Genomic DNA, 20,072 nt, shown 5'->3' with positions numbered 1-20,072 from the left:
CGAAACACATAATCGACGCTGCTCTGAGGGTCCCCAATGAATGCAGTAGTGTCGGGTTACATGCCTGAGAAGTCAAATGTGGAATCCGGAGTTTTCTTTTCACATGCATTTTCATTGAGTCCATTCCAATGGGTGCAATACCATCCGGGAGATGATAGGGGGCGGTATTTGACCTTTTTGAGCTCTTAGACAGTCCCAATGATAACGTGAGGCTGGATTGATGAAAAATGTATGGATATCGCTAATAAAAGCAATAACGATTAAATCACGAGAGTTCTCGTCATTGGCACTGAACGCATGGCGGCCAACAACGAGATGTGTTAGAAAAAGAAGAATATATTATTTAACGTTAGTTCGTGTTTGAGTCATGGGCCAACTACAGCATCGCAAAAACACACAAACTAATGTTAAATAATATTATTAATTTTATTTTTTACATGCAAAATTATAATAATAAAAAATACTATATTTATCGATAATTGTCCCGATTTATCGATTCTTCAAAATGGCATATCGTCTCAGCCTTACATTCGAGTTGACTTACTGTACGTCTCCTACCCAAGTGCTTTAGCGTTAACGTATTTCCACACGTTATTAAAACAAATTATCTTCTCATTGTGGTTTAATTTGAAGTTCACTAGCTTTGAACACTGTTGCATATGGGGCGGGACACTTTAACCCTTTCACTACCACACTACAGACTGTTAACCGTCTGTAGTGTGGTAGTGAAAGGGTTAACCGTCTGTAGTGTGGTAGTCGGTGTGCGAACCATACCATGGTCTTTGGGGGAGCTCATTATCTTTGGCGGGCGGGCGGGGGGTCAGCAGCGCTGCGCGTGCCTCACAGGGAGGACTTTACTGTGACGATTGCTGACATAGGCTATAGGTATGGGTAACGTTACAGAACCACACAGTCCACACCACACAGGTATGCATGCATGATGAAGACGCACATATTGAAAAACACATGCTCAGATTAACCCCTCTGATCCAACACTAAAATTCACACACAACAGTCCTATTTACACATAAACACACGGATGAACCAATACCGAACAACAAGTCCACGACCAAACACATCGAGTCTAACATTATTATAGTAGGCAAATGCAACATTATCGCCACCCACCTGATGGTGAAGATCTGCCCAATTCTCAAAATCTGCAGCAGGCTGCTTCGCCTTATTTGTAAAACCAAAATTGGTTAGAAGGCTTACTTCTTTGATATTTCATTTAACTTTCGACATTATCCTAAATACCTGTATTTATTTATTTTAAACGGTGGGTGTAGTTTGATTTGTGCCTGCAGGCTGCAGCGCCGCCACGCTCCGAATGGTAAACGCAAGAATAGCATGTATGTTGCCATTTATTATGAGTAGGGTATATCTGCAGTGCCGCAACCCCATAGATTTATGCTATTGTCTATTACGGTGAATTAGTGCGCAAATCATTAATCATACATCAAAATAGCCTAATTTTAAGCGGTCAGGTGGCGTAGCGGAGATTGCGCTCGTCACCAACGCAGGAGATGCTGGGTTCGAGCCCAGCTCTCGGCGTTGCTACCAGCTTGGCTGGTCATTCATACTAATACAATTGGCAGTATTAGGGAAGTTGGTGGGTGGGAATCTGGTGTTGTGGACAGCGACGCCTACAGGTCAGGTCTCGGCGCTTGCTCAGCGGGGGCAGGACTTGGTGGAGATAGCGTGCCCTCCCACGCGTTACACTTCACCAAATGAGAGTCCTTGCTGCCAAGTGAAAAAGACGTCACTGGCTGTCGCCGCACGTATCGGAGGAAGCGTGCGATCGACTCGGAACGCCCTTGTACCGACTCGTAGGAGAACATTCGAACAACAACCAGGTAGGGGAGGGGGGGAATTGGCACAATGACTAAAATTGGGACGGGGAGAAAAACGGAGATTAGAGAGAGAAAAAAGAAAAAAATTGCCAAATTGTATTATTTTTTTTTATCCACTTTTTTTCTCCCATTTTCTATATTTTCTCCCATCCCAATTTCGTATCATCCAATTCAACCCTCCCCTGTCACGAACGCTGTTTCTTGCCTCCCACAAGCCGGCTGCAATGTGGACTAAGTCATACATAGCACAAGTCCCCTCCGGTACTTGAGGTAACAGCAGTCTCATCTTTTCACCTGCGCAGCTCGATCTCTCAGTGGCGAGGAGTAACGCGTGGGAGGCTCACGCTGCCCCCGACACTTCCTGATTCTACTGCGCAGGCGCACCAACCGGCCTGTAGGAGTCGCTGTCCACAACGCCCGATCCCCACCCATCAGTTTCCCACCCCCTAATACGGCCAATGTGTATTAGTATGAATGACCAGCTAAACTGAAAGCAATGTGGAGCGCTGGGCTCGAACAGGCGAGCCCAGTGTCTCTGCATTCGTGGCGAGCGCCTTGCCCACTACGCCACGTAGCCGCCCGCCAAATTGTATTATTATACACGATGATGACGATACAGAAAATTACAGAAAAATTATAAATGCATGGCAAAAATAGCATTTATTGTCAGTATTTTAGAGACAATTCACAAATCATGTTTTCAGGGGGGCTGATGTCTCATATAGGGGAGCCATGGCTCCCCCATGGTTCGCACCCTGGTGGTAGTGAAAGGGTTAACCCCTTTGTCGTGTGGCAGTGAGAGGGTTTAACCTTCTGTATTGTCGCAGTGAAAGGGTTAACCATTTTGCTAGTGTGGTAGTGAAAGGGTTAAGCCTACATTAACTTAAAACACCTTCTCCGGCTGTGACCCAGGAACCACCCTGGGTGGTGCGGCGGCCGACGGAGCGGAGAAGCCCGGTAACAAGGGCTGCTTCAGGGAGCTGAAGGAGGCCCTGAAGATCCTGGAGAGTTTGAAGAACATGACGGTGGAACAGCTCTGGACCGGGGGCTCGCCCACCTCCCCGACCTCCGCCACCACCGCTGAGCCCGCCTCCACCGCCGCCGCCAACAACGTGGCTACGGTCGCCACGACGCCCACGGCCCCGGAGAAACCCACCAAGGAGAAGCGCTTCCTGGACGACATCAAGAAGCTGCACGAGAACCTGAGGAAGACGCTGGACAACGTGGCCATCGTGGAGGAGGAGAGGATGGCGGCGGTGGTGGAGGCGGGAGAGGGCGCAGGAGCGACGACGACGGAGGTTTTTGTTTTTCTTCTTAACGTCGTAGTCATTCAAAGTCTCCATTAGACCAACATGATTTGAGGAAATGTTTTGACCATTCATTCTTAGCAGTTTCATGAAGGGTTATCGCATTCGCATTTTATGGGATTTATTATTATTTATCTGTGATATTTCATACCATTGGTACACTGAACTGAAATATATGATTATTTGATGATGGTCAGTGAGTTCACTGCTGTTTTTGTGAGCATGTGTTTTTGTGAGCATGCATGTTTATATGTTGGGTTTCCAAGACAAATTATAACTTCTGTCATTTATTGTCATGTCTTCAGAGCATCACATTATGCATGAATTTATGTCGGTACAGTTCAGATTAGTTTTGAACACCAGGCACTGCTCTTGCAACAAAGACTGTTTGTTTATTGATTCATCTACTAACATGGGAGGACCGGCCCCAGCAGGGTGAGTTAACGTGTGGGTGTCTTCTAGGGGGAGAGGGAGGACCGGCCCCAGCAGGAAGCCCAGACACCGCTGGGTGGTCCCGACTGGCCCAGTGACACACCGGTCTTGTGCCGCCAGAGTGGGGGCAAGCCTGGCGTCACCTTCACCAGTGCCAGGGGAGAGGTGTTCTCCGTGTTGGAGTGGGCACCAGGTTTGTTTGTTTGTTTTTGTTTATTTACACATAAAAAAAACTTCCACCCGTGCGGCCCATCGGCGGACCGCAAATTACATCACGTCATAAATCAATCTCTCCAGACTGTTTGACAAAAGTATCGTTTTATTTTTCAAACGTATTCAAGTATAAACATCATAACCATGTCACAACAGCATTTATAATGTATATTATCATCAATACGTTAGTTTACCAATAGGTTAAAGTGTTATTGGATAGATTTCCATTTTCTTTTTGGTGTCATTTTGGAAAATTTGAACGTCGGAAATTGTAGTTTTTTTTTCTGCCAGCTTTCTATGAGCGTTGGCATTTCTCCAACTTCCCAAAAGCCTCTATGGGGTTGCAAGCAAATTACTTCTGTATGAATTTTTTTAATATCTTATTATTCGGGATAATAAACTTAAATAAAAAATTTCTCTTCCCTATTTTTAGCATGTAGCAACAATTAGATTTGAAATTAGTTTCAAAATTGTGGCACCCTGATAAACATAAGATTTGGCACAATCCATAAATGTGCGAATTGGCTATAATAAGGTAATTTATAAGCCTGTTATTCTATATTCTATAATAATATTTCAAATTGCATTGGTCTGGATGGGAGAATTCAGTACTGTATCTACAAAACCTTCTGTTTAATCATCTTCTCTTTATTCATTTCCTTAGATTTCTTTTGATGTCAAAGATGCAAAGAAAAATCATAATTCATATTCTCCTTTGTTTCATCACAATTTAAGCAAGCCTAGTAATAGACACAATATTTCTGACACTGGGAATACATTCACTGTGGTCCATAGATGTCCCTGGATACCAAGAATATGCAAATGATCCTTGTAGAAGTAGAGTTGCCTAAAAAAACCTCTAGGGCAGGGGTGCCCAACCTTTTTTGACCAAGATCTACTTTTTAATTTACCACCTAGCCGAGAGCTACCAGCCAAAATTTTACCTCTCGGCTAGTATTAAAAGTAATACCCATTCAATATGCACATGACAGAACATATTATATGGCATATAATATTTCATGTGCATATTGAATGGGTATATAATATAATATGATGTTTTACATATCATTGTAACGGTGTAGTGTAGGAATTACAAGAATGACGAGACTAACTTCTCACGTTGGGCATGCAGGCAGCATGACTCATTTATTTCACACTCTGCATACACAGACAACACACACACTCAATTCAATGGGCATGAGAAAACATGAGTTTACATTGCCAAAGCAAAAGTGGAACAATACAATCAAAACAAAAATGATATATGTACAATTAAAAGGGAATAGGAATGATGTGTAAACAGAGCTGTCACATTGCAACTGACAACACACTAGTGTTGTCACGATACTGGAATTTCGAACTTCGATACGATACCTTGAAAAGTATCGATATTCGATACCACAGGGACAAATCTTAAATCTTAAAATGTAAAAAAATCTAAATAAAGATAAATATATATATATTTTTTAAACTAAATTTTGCTTTTGTTGCTAGTCGATTCTCCTCAGCTTCTCTCTGGTACTATAAGAGAAGATAAATATAACACTTTTAAAACCCTTTGTTTATCTTTAGATCAGACATTTAAAAATAACTAAATGATCTAATCTTAGAAATTAAGTAAAGTTAATAGTACTGCATGTTAAGCATAACAGATTGATTGATTGATTGAACATTTTATTAACAGATTGCAGAATGGGTACAATACAGTACGGCTCAATACACACAATTGTTAAGGGGAGGCAGACCAGAGAAAGACTTTCGTCTTGTTTACATCAGGGTCCCCCATTTTCAATTCATCATAACATTTGACATACAGATAAACAGTACTGTTACATCCAGCCATTTATGACATACAAGATATACAGTACTGTTTAAGAGACAGAGTTTCTAAAAGAGAGTATATACAGTTAATTTACTTCTGACCATTATAGTCAACGTATTTACCTATGAACTGAAACTCATAAGACCACATAAGGCTAGCGTCATTCAGTTACAGCTATATTGGCCAACATTAGCCGGCTATCTAGCCAGCTACTGCACCACGAACTGCCTACCTTAACCCACAATACAACAGCTATCCAGCCAGCTACTGCACTACAAACTGACAGCTTGATTGATTGAAAAGCTAGCCAGCTATCCAGCCAACCGTACAAATTACGGTCTCAGCCAAATCACATCGATTTGTACAGTTAGTTAGCTAGCCATTCCATTGCGAATTAAAAGGTAGGCCAGTATTAGCTAGCTAGTAGCTAACGTTAGCCAACTGAGAACAATAGCTAGCTAACCAACAGCTGCAAGCCTGCAAACAGCGCCGTTGATATAATGAGCTATCCGTAGTAGGGCTGACCTTCGAATATTTTTTTGGAATTCGAAGCTTTGGGGCCGAGATTCGATTTTAATTCGAATCTGCGAGATAAATTTTTTTTATAATCTTTTTTTTTTTTAATGTTGTGGGACTTGTACAGCACTTTGTTCAACTTTGTCAGTGCTGTAAAGTTTAAACCTTTTTAAATCTTAGACAAACAAAACACTTTGCTTTTGAGGCTTTATAAAAGCAGCACAATGAACACAAATCTGTCAGTGCCGAGTCCGACCTCATCTTAAATAACAAACGGCATTGCTTATTAACACTTTGATCGCCATGGGTTAAATTCATAATTTACCATCCCTAGCCAGCTCTATTTGTCTATGGAGAAGTTCCCCTTATTTGCAGGGCTATAACTTTTTTAATTCTATTGCTAAATTGCCTTTATTATGGCCCATTCAATGTCCTATATCCATTGTTCAGGGTGTAGCAACATTAAACTTTTTCATTCACATATTCATACTAAAATATGGTCTAAAGTATAAGTATGTTTTTATCGTTTTCTGCAGCTTTCGCCAGAACTTGATTTATAGCTCCAAATGCATTATATTGATGATGAAATACAGTTTGATAGCAATCGGCGCGAGATAAAAAATTTCAACTGGACGTGGTTCTAGAAGTTACTACGTATCATCTGATATTGACCGGATGGGCGGGGGGGCGTTTATAATTCCGTGGGCAACGTTATACCATTTGTCTAGTGTGGGTCATATGGTCATCGGAGCAGTTTATATGGAATACGTTAGAAAATAACGCTGGATCTTACCGTATGTTCCTCGCGCCGTTGGACGATCGGCGTGGAGTAGACTGTTTTCGATTATGGGATGTTGATCCTGATGAACCATTTCCAGGTTGTATAATACTATATAGTCCAAATAACGTTGTTTATTGAGTTAGGGCGAGCGATTGATCATCCAGTGTGTTGAGATGGAGTCAGGCTACCGATCCCCACCTGCCGATCGGCCACCGGATGGCGCTCTTGAACCGTTAGACAGTTGAGTGGAGCTCACCAGTACATCTCATGGCTCCGGAGGAGAAATATGATTTCGATCACAGATTTTTGAATTATTGATATCAAAGACGAGTTACGGCGTCTTCGGCAGAATGAGCATGGCTAGGAATGACGTCTAAACACGTCATCGGCGATTAAAGTGTTAACAAAGAGAGGCAGAGTTGATTTTGCACCAATTTCTTTTATTTTTATTTTTTATAATCGAATTTTATTAATCGAGATCTACTTGAAATCAGCCCGCGATCTACCAAAATTTTGTAATATTTTTTTTTGCCAGATGGAGAAAATCATTCCATAATGTCACACCTCTATATTTAATAGAAAATTGCCCTCTGCATGTAAGACATTTAGGAAGATGTAAACATTGACAAGTAGAATATGAGTGGGACAAATCATTGTTTTTAAAGTAGGTCTTAAATTGTACAGGAATGTTCCCTTCATTAGAATGAATCTTATAAATAAAAACACATATTTGAAAAATATTTATATTATACATATTTAGAATCAGAAGTTTCTGAAATAGAGGGCCAGGTGAGGCACGACATGAGACTCAGATCGAGATGCGATCCTAACAACGCCCTTCTGGAGGACTAATATTTTGTGTAGACTAGTTGGGAAAGTGCTTGCCCGTACAGAATTACAGTAAGAAAGATGAGGATAAATTAGGCTATAATATAGAGCAGGAGTTCTCAAACTTTTTAATACCATGACCCCATTTTATTTAGGAATTATTTTGGCGACCCCACGGCCCACACTTAATGTATTGTGTAATTTCAACGTGGAAATAAGGTATATCAAAATAAAAGCACAGGTTGTTTCGAAAATGAAATTACAGCACTGTTATCAATGAAATTAATGAATATTATCAACAAAAGCAATGGAATTGTTTCTGTATACACATTTATAAAACAAGGCGTATTTAGCCAAAATATGTTGCCAGAACATGAAAAGAAAATGCGCTCACGTGCACTTTGGCAGAGATCCGCTTCTACTCTGAAAATCCGCCCTCACAGAGATATGTTGATGCGAAGGGGACACGCTTTATCAGCGCAGCATTACACAACACTGGGTACTCATTCCGGACTGATATCCAGAACTTTGCGAGGGCCTGTCCAGTGAACTTGACTTTCAGTAGCTCGTCACACGAAAGATCATTGAGGGCCTCCTGCATTCTGTTCCTACAACAAGCCATCAAGCTGAGTAAATACCCCCAAATCTCAGCTGATTATCCTGGAGTGCCACTAACGGAGTTTCCAGCTCATTATCAGCACATTTCTCTGCCAATGTGTTGTTTTTGTCTGCAAGGAAAATCTGCGCTTCTTCTACGAGTTAACAAAGGCGAATACTCTGCCTCGAGATAGCCACCTCACTTCAGTGTGGTATAGCAGCTGGTTATGCGCAGAGGCAGAGCTCATTTCACCGCGGCCAACCAGCAATGCTTCTGACCACAAACCTATCCATTGCGAGTCCAGGTTACACACAAAAGACCAGACCCCCCTCCCGCGATTATAACTGTGCAGGATGTAGTGAGATGTGTATTGGAATACGTGTCGGCCTCCATTGATGAAGGGGCGAGACATGGCAAATACACACAGCTGCCGGATGCAAAACTCGATCTTTTAGAGTTTTTTTTGTTGTTGCCAATGCGCGACCCCACTGTTACCTACCCACGACCCCACTTTGGGTCGCGACCCGTAGTTTGAGAACCGTTGATATAGAGTAAGAAGACTGCTAGTTCCAATATTTAAAACTCAAATTTTTATTTAAAAATTTTTTTTGCTAGTGATTCTAACCGTCTCTTTCGAAATCCAAAATCAGAAGGCCTTGTTCACGGGGACCACAGCTGCATGAACCACAGGCGGAGCCAGGAGCCATCTATTAACCCTTTCACTACCAAATGGTTAACCCTTTCACTGTGACTGTGTACAGTAATTGGATGTAGCCAATTACTTAAACATCTTCTTCACAAACATAGCCACAACACTGGTAAACAAACTACCCTCCCACTCAGGGCTTTATGGGGTAGAACACATAGTAGCTTACTACAAAAACCTAGGGGTCCGCAAGGACGACTTCAAGCTGGAAATGGTAACAACAGATGAGGTACTCAATAAACTGAGCGCCCTCCAACCTAACAAGGCCACTGGCCATGACAACATCCCCTCCAAATTCCTCAGAGACTCAGCAGCCGCCATCACCCCAATCATCACACACATAATAAACCTCTCCATAAAACAGGGACACGTCCCCAAGGACTTCAAAATTGCGAGGGTGACCCCTCTGCACAAAAAGGGCAGCAAATTAGACCCAGGCAACTACCGCCCTGTTTCTATTCTCACCTCCATCTCGAAAGTCATGGAAAAAATAGTCTACGAACAGGTCGAAAAGTACCTAGCGGAAAAAAATCTAATCTACGAATTCCAATCTGGCTTCAGAACATCCCACTCCACTGACACATGCCTTCTCTATTTGAATGACCACATCAAACAAGAGGTGGACGCAGGCAAATACTGCGGCATGGCCATGCTGGACCTACAAAAGGCCTTTGACACGGTCAATCACTCCATTCTGATTGACAGCTAAAAGCAATTGGTTTTGATAGTCTATCAGTGAGCTGGATGCAATCCTACCTTGAGGGGAGGGAACAGATGGTGGAGGTAAACGGTACCCTATCCCCCCCCCTCACAGTGAGCTGTGGTGTTCCACAAGGAAGCATACTAGGACCGCTACTGTTCCTAATTTATGCAAATGACATGTCGTCAGCTTGTGACTGCAACTTGTTCCTGTTTGCGGACGACTCAGCCCTGCTGGTCTCTGACAAGAACAAGTTACAGGTTGAAAAAACCCTCAGCTCGGAACTAGGCAGAATCTGCATATGGCTCGCTGATAACAAACTATCATTACACATGGGCAAAACAGAGTCCATTCTCTTCGGTTCAAATAACAAACTCAGCAAGACCGACGGCTTCTCAGTTACAGTGGGTGACAATATTGTCACAAGGAAAGATGAAATTACCTACCTGGGTTCCATCCTAGAGGCTAATCTCTCCTGTGACAAAATGGCATCCAATGTAATAAAAAAAGTCAACCAACGAACTCGATTCTTGTACCGGATCTCCTCTCTGGTAAACAAGAACACCCTGAAGACTCTGGCAGGAGCACTCATTCAGGGGTACTACGACTATGCTTGCACCTCATGGTACCAAAGCACCTCAAAGGCACTAAAAACAAAATTACAAACATCTCAAAACAAACTGGTCAGACTACTGCTTGACCTTACTCCTAGAACCCACCTCACCCCTGCCCACTTTGACAACCTAGGATGGCTTAGAGTAGACGACAGAGTACAACAACTTGCAATGGGCCTGGTCTACAAGATACACTACACGACCAAGGTACCCATGTACATGTCAAAATACTTCCCAAAGGTCAGTGAATACCACGATCACAACACCAGAGGGAGCTCCACAAATCATGTTAAACCCAGATTCGGCTCAAATAAGGGACTAAACACGTTTCGCAATTATGCCACATCAATGTGGAACGCCCTACCCAAAGCTGTAAAGGAATGTGGATCACTACCCACTTTCAAAACCTCTCTCAAGGGACACCTACGGGAGACTGCAATTCAACACTGGCCCCTGTAAATATCCTAACCCAACCCCCTCCAATGTACAGTCATTTACCTAGTATGGTTTTGTCAATAGTTCAATGTACAATTTTGTTTGTTTGTACAGTGTCTCCTCCCCCCCCCCCCCCTCAATGTACAGTTTTACTTGTTTATACAGTGTGCCCCCCCCCCCCAACCACCTCCAATGTAAATTACCCAGTATGGTTGTCAATATCCCAATGTACCCAACCCCCCCCACCCAACCTCCTCCAATGTACAGTTTCTACGTCAAATGTATATACTCCCTTTTCTTGACTCCTTCTGTATCACAAACAGTACTGTATTTGCAAATCTGGTATGTCATAAATGTATAGATGTAGCAGTACTGACTATCTGTATGTCATGTATGTCATATATGTCCTGATGAATTGAAAATGGGGGACCCTGATGTAAACAAGACGAAAGTCTTTCTCTGGTCTGCATCCCCTTAACAATTGTGTGTATTGAGCTGTACTGTATTGTACCCATTCTGCAATCTGTTAATAAAGTTTTCAATCAATCAATCAATCAAATGTAGTGTGGTAGTGAAAGGTTAACCTTCTGTAGTGTGGTAGTGAAAGGGTTAACAGACCATTAATTTCCCTATAACTGCAGGAGATCATAAGGAGACGGGAGCAGTCGAAAATGTGTCGCCCTAGAGCGGTCTATTGCATCTAACCTGATGCCCATTTACACAATCCTACTCTCAGGCCGTCTGTGTGGCTTCCCTCCCTTACTGACTGAAGCAAAAAGTGTGAGCGTAGAGCATCAAATAAGCTTATTCCGGCTATATAAGTGGGCTATAAGGCCATCAAATAAGCTTATTCCGGCTATATAAGTGGGTTTGATTGAATTGATTGAAAACTTTATTAACAGATTGCAGAATGGGTACAGTACAGTACAGCTCAATACATACAATTGTTAAGGGGATGCAGACCAGAGAAAGACTTTCGTCTTGTTTACATCAGGGTCCCCCATTTTCAATTCATCGTACATTTTGGGCTATTAAATAAGCTTATTCCGGCTATATAAGTGGGCTATAAGGCCATTAAATAAGCTTATTCAAGTGATTTATTCATCACATACATACACGAGACATGTACCGGTAGTAGTGAAATGAAGGTTTATTGATCCCCTTGGGGAAATTCAGGCATCATAGCAGCATGGGGGAGAGGGGAGGGGAGGTACAGGTAGTAGAAGACATACAGGCACAGGTCACAGAATTATAGTACAGTGGAGAAGTCAAAATAAAAATAGAATAAAAAGGCAGTGTAAACAATATGCAATATAATTAACTCTGGACATGCGCATATGGGCAACAAGGTGCGAGATGACGTTACGTATGCCCTCTGTTATATTTGCCCTACAATAAATATACTGTAGTTACAATATATAATCTAAATCTAATATATATATATATATATATATATATATATATATATATATAAATAAATAAAAAAGCTAAATATATGCTCTGATGAAGTATACAGTATTCACATGAGGTGTGGTACTTCCTGGCGCTGGCCGTGTCTCGGGCGTGGTGTCTCTCTTCCACCTTTTTAATTTTAAGTTCCTGTGTGCATTTTACTATAAATGTTTTTGGTCACAATGTGCTCCGTCTGTCCCCTGTGTACCAGAGACGCACACCTTTAAGACGATGGAGTTCCAGCCTGCGGAAGCCAAGAAGTTCTTCAGTACGGTGAGGAAGGAGATGGCTCTGCTCGCCACCTCGCTGCCTGACGGCATCATGGTCAAAACCTTTGAGGATCGCATGGTATGTTGTTTTGGAAATTGTTTGTGAACTACATAACTGTCTTTTTTTTTAAACAATGTCACATTAAAGCAATAGAGAAGGACTAATAGTTAGCCCTTTCACTACCACACTACAGACGGTTAACCCTCTCACTACCAAATGGTTAACCCGTTCACTACCACACTACCAAATGGTTAACCCTTTCACTACCACACCACATACGGTTAACCCTTTCACTGCCACACAACGGGTTAACCATTTCACTACCACACTACAGACTGTTAACCCTTTCACTGCCACACATCAAATGGTTAACCATTTCACTACCACACTACAGAAGGTTAGTTGTAGTGTGGTAGTGAAAGGTTAACCTGTAGTGTGGTAGTGAAAGGGTTAATTACCAGTAACTTGTGTGTTGCTGCCCCCCAAAGCAGAGTAAGTGGATGCGTTTCCTTGTTTTTATATGCGGTCAACAAAATACATAAAAAAATTTAAATAAAAAACCTACGCTCAATAACTGTCGCATTAAAACAAAGTAAATCAAAATATTTTTTTCCGATTAACACTTTGAGTGCCAGCAGGGGGCGCACGATTTAGCGCTTGAGTAGTCAATGGGAGGGCGAGCACATTTGCGAACGCATAAACTATATCTTAAATTATGTGTCTAATACGTAGGGATGGGTACCTTTCACATTTGAACCGATACCGGTACCCAACGGTACCTTTTTTCGGTACTTTAGTCTCAAGAAATTTAATTTACCTACCTCAGTCGTAAAAAAAAAAAATCCAAACTTCAAATAACTACAATTTCGACAGTTTTCGGCTTGTCATTGCTCCGACTGCTTTGTTGTTGAATCAAGTCAAATCCTAGGTAAGCATATATTGTGCGTGTGAACGTTGACATGAAAAGAAAAAAGTAAAGTAAAAATATTTTTTTTTCTGTGTTTCGGTTCGGTGCCTCAAAAGTACCGAATTCGGTACCCATCCCTACTAATACGCCTGTCGCTTATCAATGACTTGTTTGCAGTCAACATTGTCGAAACGGATTGTTTTTTAATCGGTACATTTCCGTTTTATACCATTTTGAAAAACGCTCGTTTTTTGAAACTTCCATAAAAAAAAGAGATTCTGCAGGAATTGCTCTTTAGTGGAATACACAAAACACGTTGTCATTTTTCGGCCTATTTATGAATCGTTTTCAAATAAACGCTAGATTATCGATAGTATATGTGTACTTATGCACGCTAGAGAAGCGGGCTGAAAAATTTCCTGATCAGCACACACACACAACGCACGCACACACACGCATATGGGACACGCTGAGATATACTGTAGGTGAAAAAAACTGATTATTCCAAGACTGGTCAAATGTATTCCTTACCTCAGATCAGATGTTCTCCAAAAAGATTATTCCAATTCCTGATTGCCATTCCAAATATCGATCGTGTTTATTGATCCAACGCTGTGTACTGGAAACACATATTCCACGCTGTTCTGAGGGTGGGCAATGAATGGGATCGTCTCCGGTTACATGCCTGATAAGTCAAATGTGGATTCCGGAGTCTTTTTTCCCCATCCATTCCATTCAGTCCAATCCAATGGGTGCAATACCATCCGGAGAGACGATAGGGGCAGGTATTTTCCCTGTTCGAGCTCAAAGCCAGTCCCAATGGTAACGTGAGGCTAGATTGATGAAAAATGAATGGAAATCGCTAATCGTTGGCACTCAACGCATGGCATGAAATAACGAGATTTCTCGTGGCTGGCACTCAATGTGTTAATTGACATCTTCATCTGAGCAACAGCAGAAGGATCTCCCCGGTGTGTTTCAGTGCACTCGCGGATAGGCTGCTACTAATATAGTATCTCTCGCCAAGAGCGGCGTGGAAAGATTCTTATGGTCTGTTAGAAAGAGGCTGCAACAGTGTAGGGCATAGTCATAAATCATGTCGGTGAAATTAATCTTGGGCAGAGCACACAAAAAAAATAAGACAAAGTGGCTCTTCAGGGGCATTTGAACTCCGAGCCAATCACATTCCTGACGGGTACTCCTCCCATGGGTACATTTATCCAACTTTTAATTTCCCCCAGACCTCAGAGTTGAGATCGGCAAAACTACTGTTTCTGTAACACGGTACACTTTTATGTTCAGCTTCAGCAACTTAATGAACTTAACCGTTTCACCCCACTTTGTGTTTGTCGGTGTTACAAGGCAAAGTTTCACCTCGACATCTCGTGACACTGCATGTACAAATGAGGGGGCGGGGGGGTGCAACCGTTTCCTCCTCTTCACATGCATAGAACATTTAATTTTTTCTGACCTTCATTTTGCCTCTAGCTTTTTGATCCCCTAGGCTCCATCTCTCCATCTGACTCCTGCTTCCCCACCACCTCCCTGTATACTATTTGAACTATTTTATTGCACTGTAAACAAATAAAAAATTTTTTTTTTATTTTATATGTCTGCACTTTATGTGCATTATTTTTACTCTTATCTATTCTATCGTACTCTTTTTATTATTGTCTATTTAAAACTGAATCAAACCATAAACAAGGTGGCCTGTTGGGATGTTAGATCCTAATGTGAAAAACTGTGCTTTTATGTCTGCACTATATGTGCCCATTTTATGCCTGTCTTTTTTCTGTTGTGAAGCACTTTGAGCTGCAGTTTCTATATGAAAGGTGCTATACAAATAAAGTGTATTATTATTATTATTATTATCCCTCTGCCACAGGACCTGTTCTCTTGCGTCATTGTACCAAAAACCATGGAGCAAAACGTACTGTAGAATCAAAACACGGCATTGGTCAAAAACGAGCTGCTTTCTCTTTTCATCACCTCCTCCGCAGGACCTGTTCTCCTCTCTGATCAAGGGTCCAACCCGCACACCTTACGAGGACGGCCTGTTCCTCTTTGACATCCAGCTGCCTAACATCTACCCCTCGGTCCCCCCTCTGTTCCGCTACCTGTCCCAGTGCAGTGGCCGGCTCAACCCCAACCTCTACGACAACGGCAAGGTCTGCGTCAGCCTGTTGGGCACCTGGATTGGCAAGGTGAGTGATGTTTTTGACCTATTGGGTGAAACTAATATTGAAATGTTTCATAGTTTCTAATTAATCAGGGAAATGCTCGCTGGGTTGTTATTTTAAAAATAACACGCCAACATTTTGGGAAATGTCTACGGTCTTCTCCAGAGAGACAAGAAGATAGATACCAGTTTCCTCTCTCTGTGCGTTCAGTAGAAAGCTATCTGGCTGCACGTTAGCCTAGCTTAGCACAATGAATGAATGGAAGTGGACAGTGCCGGTTAGCCTAGGCATTGTCCAACTAACGCCTTTCCCAAAGGCAGGGTTAGAAATTAATGGGGGCTTGGGGGAAAATTCCTTCGAAAATGGACCAAATGCCCTAGAAAATTAGTTAAGGGGGGCAAAAAAAGCCCCAGACAGTTTACTAATTATATATATATGGAGACATTAACATTGTTATCAAACATAGTATACAAACTGGGCGGCCGAGTAGCGCAGCGGACTAAGCGTCTGCCTACCACCACAGAGACAGTGGGATCGAATCCAGCTGTGGTGCTTCCGGGTTGGCCAACCGTCCATACTAACACAATTGGCAGTGTTAGCGGGTGGGAAACACGGCGAGGGTGGGTCCTGGTCGTTGTAAACGGCGACTCCTACAGTTTGGTCGGGGCGCCTGCACAGCAAGGGAAGGATCTAGGAGAGGTAGTGTGACCTTCCACACGTTACACTCCCAGTGAGAAAATAAGTGGTGGGCTGGGTACACGTATGTTGGAGGAAGCATGTGATCTCCGCCCTCCCGGACCGACAGTAGGGGGTAGAGTGAAATTCCAATGCTCATTGAGAGCTCTGGATGTCCTCTTCTCATTATGACTACAATCGTCATCATTCAGCGACGGCCGCTAATTCAAAATGGCGGATCTCCATAAAAAAGAAACACATTTCAAAAACTAAAATCTCACTAATAACACTTTAACCTATTGGTAAACAAACGTATTGCTGAAAATATACACTGACTGCTGTTGTGACATGGTTAGGAAGTTTACTCTTGAATACGTTTGAAAACAAAAACGATAATTATGTCAGACAGTCTGGAGAGAATGATTTATGACGTGATGCGGTCCGGGTGGAAGCGGTTAACTATTTTCGAGGTCATTAATTGAGTTGTATTTTTAAATGATAAGGATGTTTAACTCATTCCCGGCCAACGACTAGTATACTCTTTATTGGGCGCCAATCGTTGAACGCCAACGAATATACTCGTTATTTAATCGTTATTTCTTTTATTCAATATTTCTATTCATTACAGGCACACAGACTCTGTGTTACCATAGGGAATGAGTCTGAGGTCGCCAAACTGCAATACTGGCCGCATCCCTCTAGACGGCGGTATCGAGCACCCTTTGTAACCTTGTATCTTGGCCTGTGTAATGGCCAAACGTCTCCGGTTTCATGTTTCCTTGTGGGGCGAGGGCAGCCGTTCTGCCGGTTCCATTGAAGCATCTCAAATATCCCCGATCCATATGTTGTGGTGGATTATGCCGTGGGCCAAATGGGCATTGGATGTACCAGATGGCGATCAAACAATTGGAATATTATTTTTGGAATACTCCCGATCACAGGTAAGAACGATCTGACGTAAATTTTAGCTTGATCCTGCAATGCTTTTATACCGATTGGGCTGATAAGCGTTTTTAGTGTTCAATACGAATGCCGTTACTGACAATCAAATAATCAGAAACGACCCCCCCCTTTCATGCATTCATGATGGAACATAATACCTATGATATACATTTGATTTCGGGATAATAGCGTGTACAGGCAAGAAACGGCAACGTCTATAGTGGAATTGACGTATAGGGCTATAACTCAGCATTTCATGATGCAGTCCTATCTTTTAAAGCGTGGCCTTGCTAAGACAGGCTCCGTCTAATAGCTGGCGCTGAATGAGTTAACCCATTCTCCGCCAATCACGTGTTAAGGCAGGTTTCTCCGCCATGCGTTGTCTGCCAATAACTCCGTAAGGCGTTTTTGAGATCAATATTTCATATTTTCGTCATAGTATTCATATTTCACCCACGGAGTCTTGGGTGATGCTGTCTGAGCCATCACAACTCTGCAACGCTTCAATACCGCCACCTGGTGGCCGATTGGCGAGTTGCCAAACCGGAAGTGCCCATTGTAGATCGGTCCGTCCCCTATTTTCGTCCGGCCACTAGCTTATCGTCCCGGGGCTCAATACAGACACCGTCGATATGGATCTTTGCCATAACTCAATAATCAACATGATTTGGACGTGTATTGGTAATATACAAACCGGAAATGGATCGCATCGATCAACATCCCATAATTGGGATCTGTTTGCTCCACTCATCGCCCAACGCTACGAGGAGACTGGGGTGAGTTTCAGCGTTTTTCTTTACCATTTTCGATACAAACTGCTCTGATCAATATATCACACATACTACATGAATCATTTAACGTCGGCCATTGAATTATAAACGACCCCCCCACCCCCCTCCGTTCACCCGCAGATGACCAGTCATGACGTTTAGGACCATGTACAGTTGAAATTTTTAATAGTGTTGATCGTATCAAACTGCATTTTATCATCTAATATAATTGCATTTATGCCTATATCTCACGTTCTATGAAATACTGCAGAAAACGATAGAAACATATTTATACTCTAGACGGTATTTTAGTATGAATGTGTGAATGAAAAAGTAAAACGTTCCTACGTCCTGAACGATAGATAATTGATGTTGAATGGGCCATAGTAATGTCAATTTAGCAATACAATTAAAAAAAGTGATAGCCCTGCAAAGAAGGTGAACATCTCCATAGACTTATAGCACTGGCAGAGAGGGTACAATGATGGGTACAATGCCCGGCAGAGAATGGGTAGCAATGCCGAGAGCTGGGCTCGATACCAGCATCTCCTGCGTTAGTGGCGAGCGCCTTGCCCACTGCGCCACTCAGCCCCCCTAACCTTGTGTCTTTCTCAGGGATTTATTTAAGCATTACATCACGCGCAGGAGTGGTTTGTGACCAATAAACCATGCCTAGGGGTGGTCGTTAGACCCCCCTAGGCATGGTTTATTGGTCACAAATCACGACTACAAGTGGTGTAAAGCTTTTATACAACTGCCAGATTCATCCAACCTTATTTCTATACAATAAACACACATTAATCGAAGATTTATTGAAAAAACCATCCGCCAGAAAAAGTAGTTCCCACAACTACAAAAAAGACAAGTTGCCTCCATGTGGAAGCAGCTTGAAGTGCATCCAACCAAACTAACACATCCAACTGTGTATTATTGGAATGATTGAGAAGTTGCCTCATGTGGAAGCAGCTTGAAGTGCATCCAACCAACTAACACATCCAACTGTGTATTATTGGAATGATTGATTGAACATTTTATTACCAGATGCAGAATGGGTACAATACAGTACGGCTCAATACACACAATTGTTAAGGGAATGCAGACCTACTTTCCATAGAACTTCATTCTTAGATGCTTCTATATAAAGTAGGTAAAACAAATTAAAACGTTTTCTTTGCCCTATAGGAAAAAAACGTTTTCTTCGCCCTATTTTTTTATTTATTTCTTTTAGCCTAAACTTAACCAGTTGGAAACCAGGGGTACAGTAATAAAATTAGCAATCAACCAATCAATCAATTCAATAGACCATGCTCACTTAAAACAGCGCTGCTTCTCTCTCAGTCTGACTCCCCCGCTGTTGCAGACAGGAGTGTGTGTGTGTGTGTGTGTGCGTGTGTGTGTGTCACTGTGTGTGTGTGTGTGTGTGTTTGTGGGTACGCCAGCGTCGGACAGTGTGAGAGAGAACGCTGCAGTCAGTAGAAAGTAGGAAGGAAGAAATTTAAATCAATCAATTAATCAATCAATCAATCCGCGATTTTTCTTTTGTTCTTGATTGACTCAAGACCCATCAATTACATCATCCAACATTGTTTAAAGGACTAACACATTCCCCTTGACAGAATCGCTTCATATTTAGTCGTTATGGTGCTTTCAACATAACCATTTGTTGTCCGCGATCTTGTTTTCTCCCGGAGTGAGCCGGGGAGTGATATGTGATTCGGTTGTGGGCGGGTCCTGAGCCCAGGACCGTGGATTGTTGCCAATAAAGACGTGTAAATGGCCAATCAGAATCGAGAAATTTGCATGCCGTTGTATAAAGATTTGTATACGTTTCAACGGCGCCATCTTCTGACCAGGAACAGACCTGCCACATGTCAGTGTTGTGACCAGGAACAGTCCTGGGCCCTATTCCCCGTACCTGGTTCAACTAAGTCGATCAAAAGTCCCATTATCCAGATTCAATTAACCCGATGTTTGAATCCGGGATGTTCCTGTTCCTCGAAGGTGGATTCAGTCTCGTTCATTTGAACCAGACTTGAGACTCAGGATAATTGCGCGCGGCCGCCTCAGCTGA

The 20,072-nt window shown here is 42.4% G+C and overlaps 1 protein-coding gene across 2 annotated transcripts in view; it reads left to right on the top strand.

The window, feature by feature from the left end:
• The window catches only part of ube2o (ubiquitin-conjugating enzyme E2O), a 135,666-nt gene that overhangs the window by 107,235 nt on the left and 8,359 nt on the right, over nucleotides 1-20,072 (top strand). For both annotated transcript variants that reach the window (XM_084319059.1, XM_084319058.1), the window contains 4 exons: nucleotides 2,766-3,151; nucleotides 3,623-3,785; nucleotides 12,469-12,605; nucleotides 15,435-15,638. In XM_084319059.1, coding sequence (XP_084175185.1) covers nucleotides 2,766-3,151; nucleotides 3,623-3,785; nucleotides 12,469-12,605; nucleotides 15,435-15,638 — 890 coding nt within the window. The remainder of the gene's footprint in view (nucleotides 1-2,765; nucleotides 3,152-3,622; nucleotides 3,786-12,468; nucleotides 12,606-15,434; nucleotides 15,639-20,072) is intronic.

Source organism: Notolepis coatsorum, assembly GCF_963971535.1.
Source record: "Notolepis coatsorum genome assembly, chromosome: 7".
In the NCBI taxonomy this organism is placed as follows: domain Eukaryota; kingdom Metazoa; phylum Chordata; class Actinopteri; order Aulopiformes; family Paralepididae; genus Notolepis; species Notolepis coatsorum.
The sequence above is the reverse complement of the archived record's forward strand: the minus strand, read 5'-3'. Positions and strand labels throughout refer to the sequence as shown.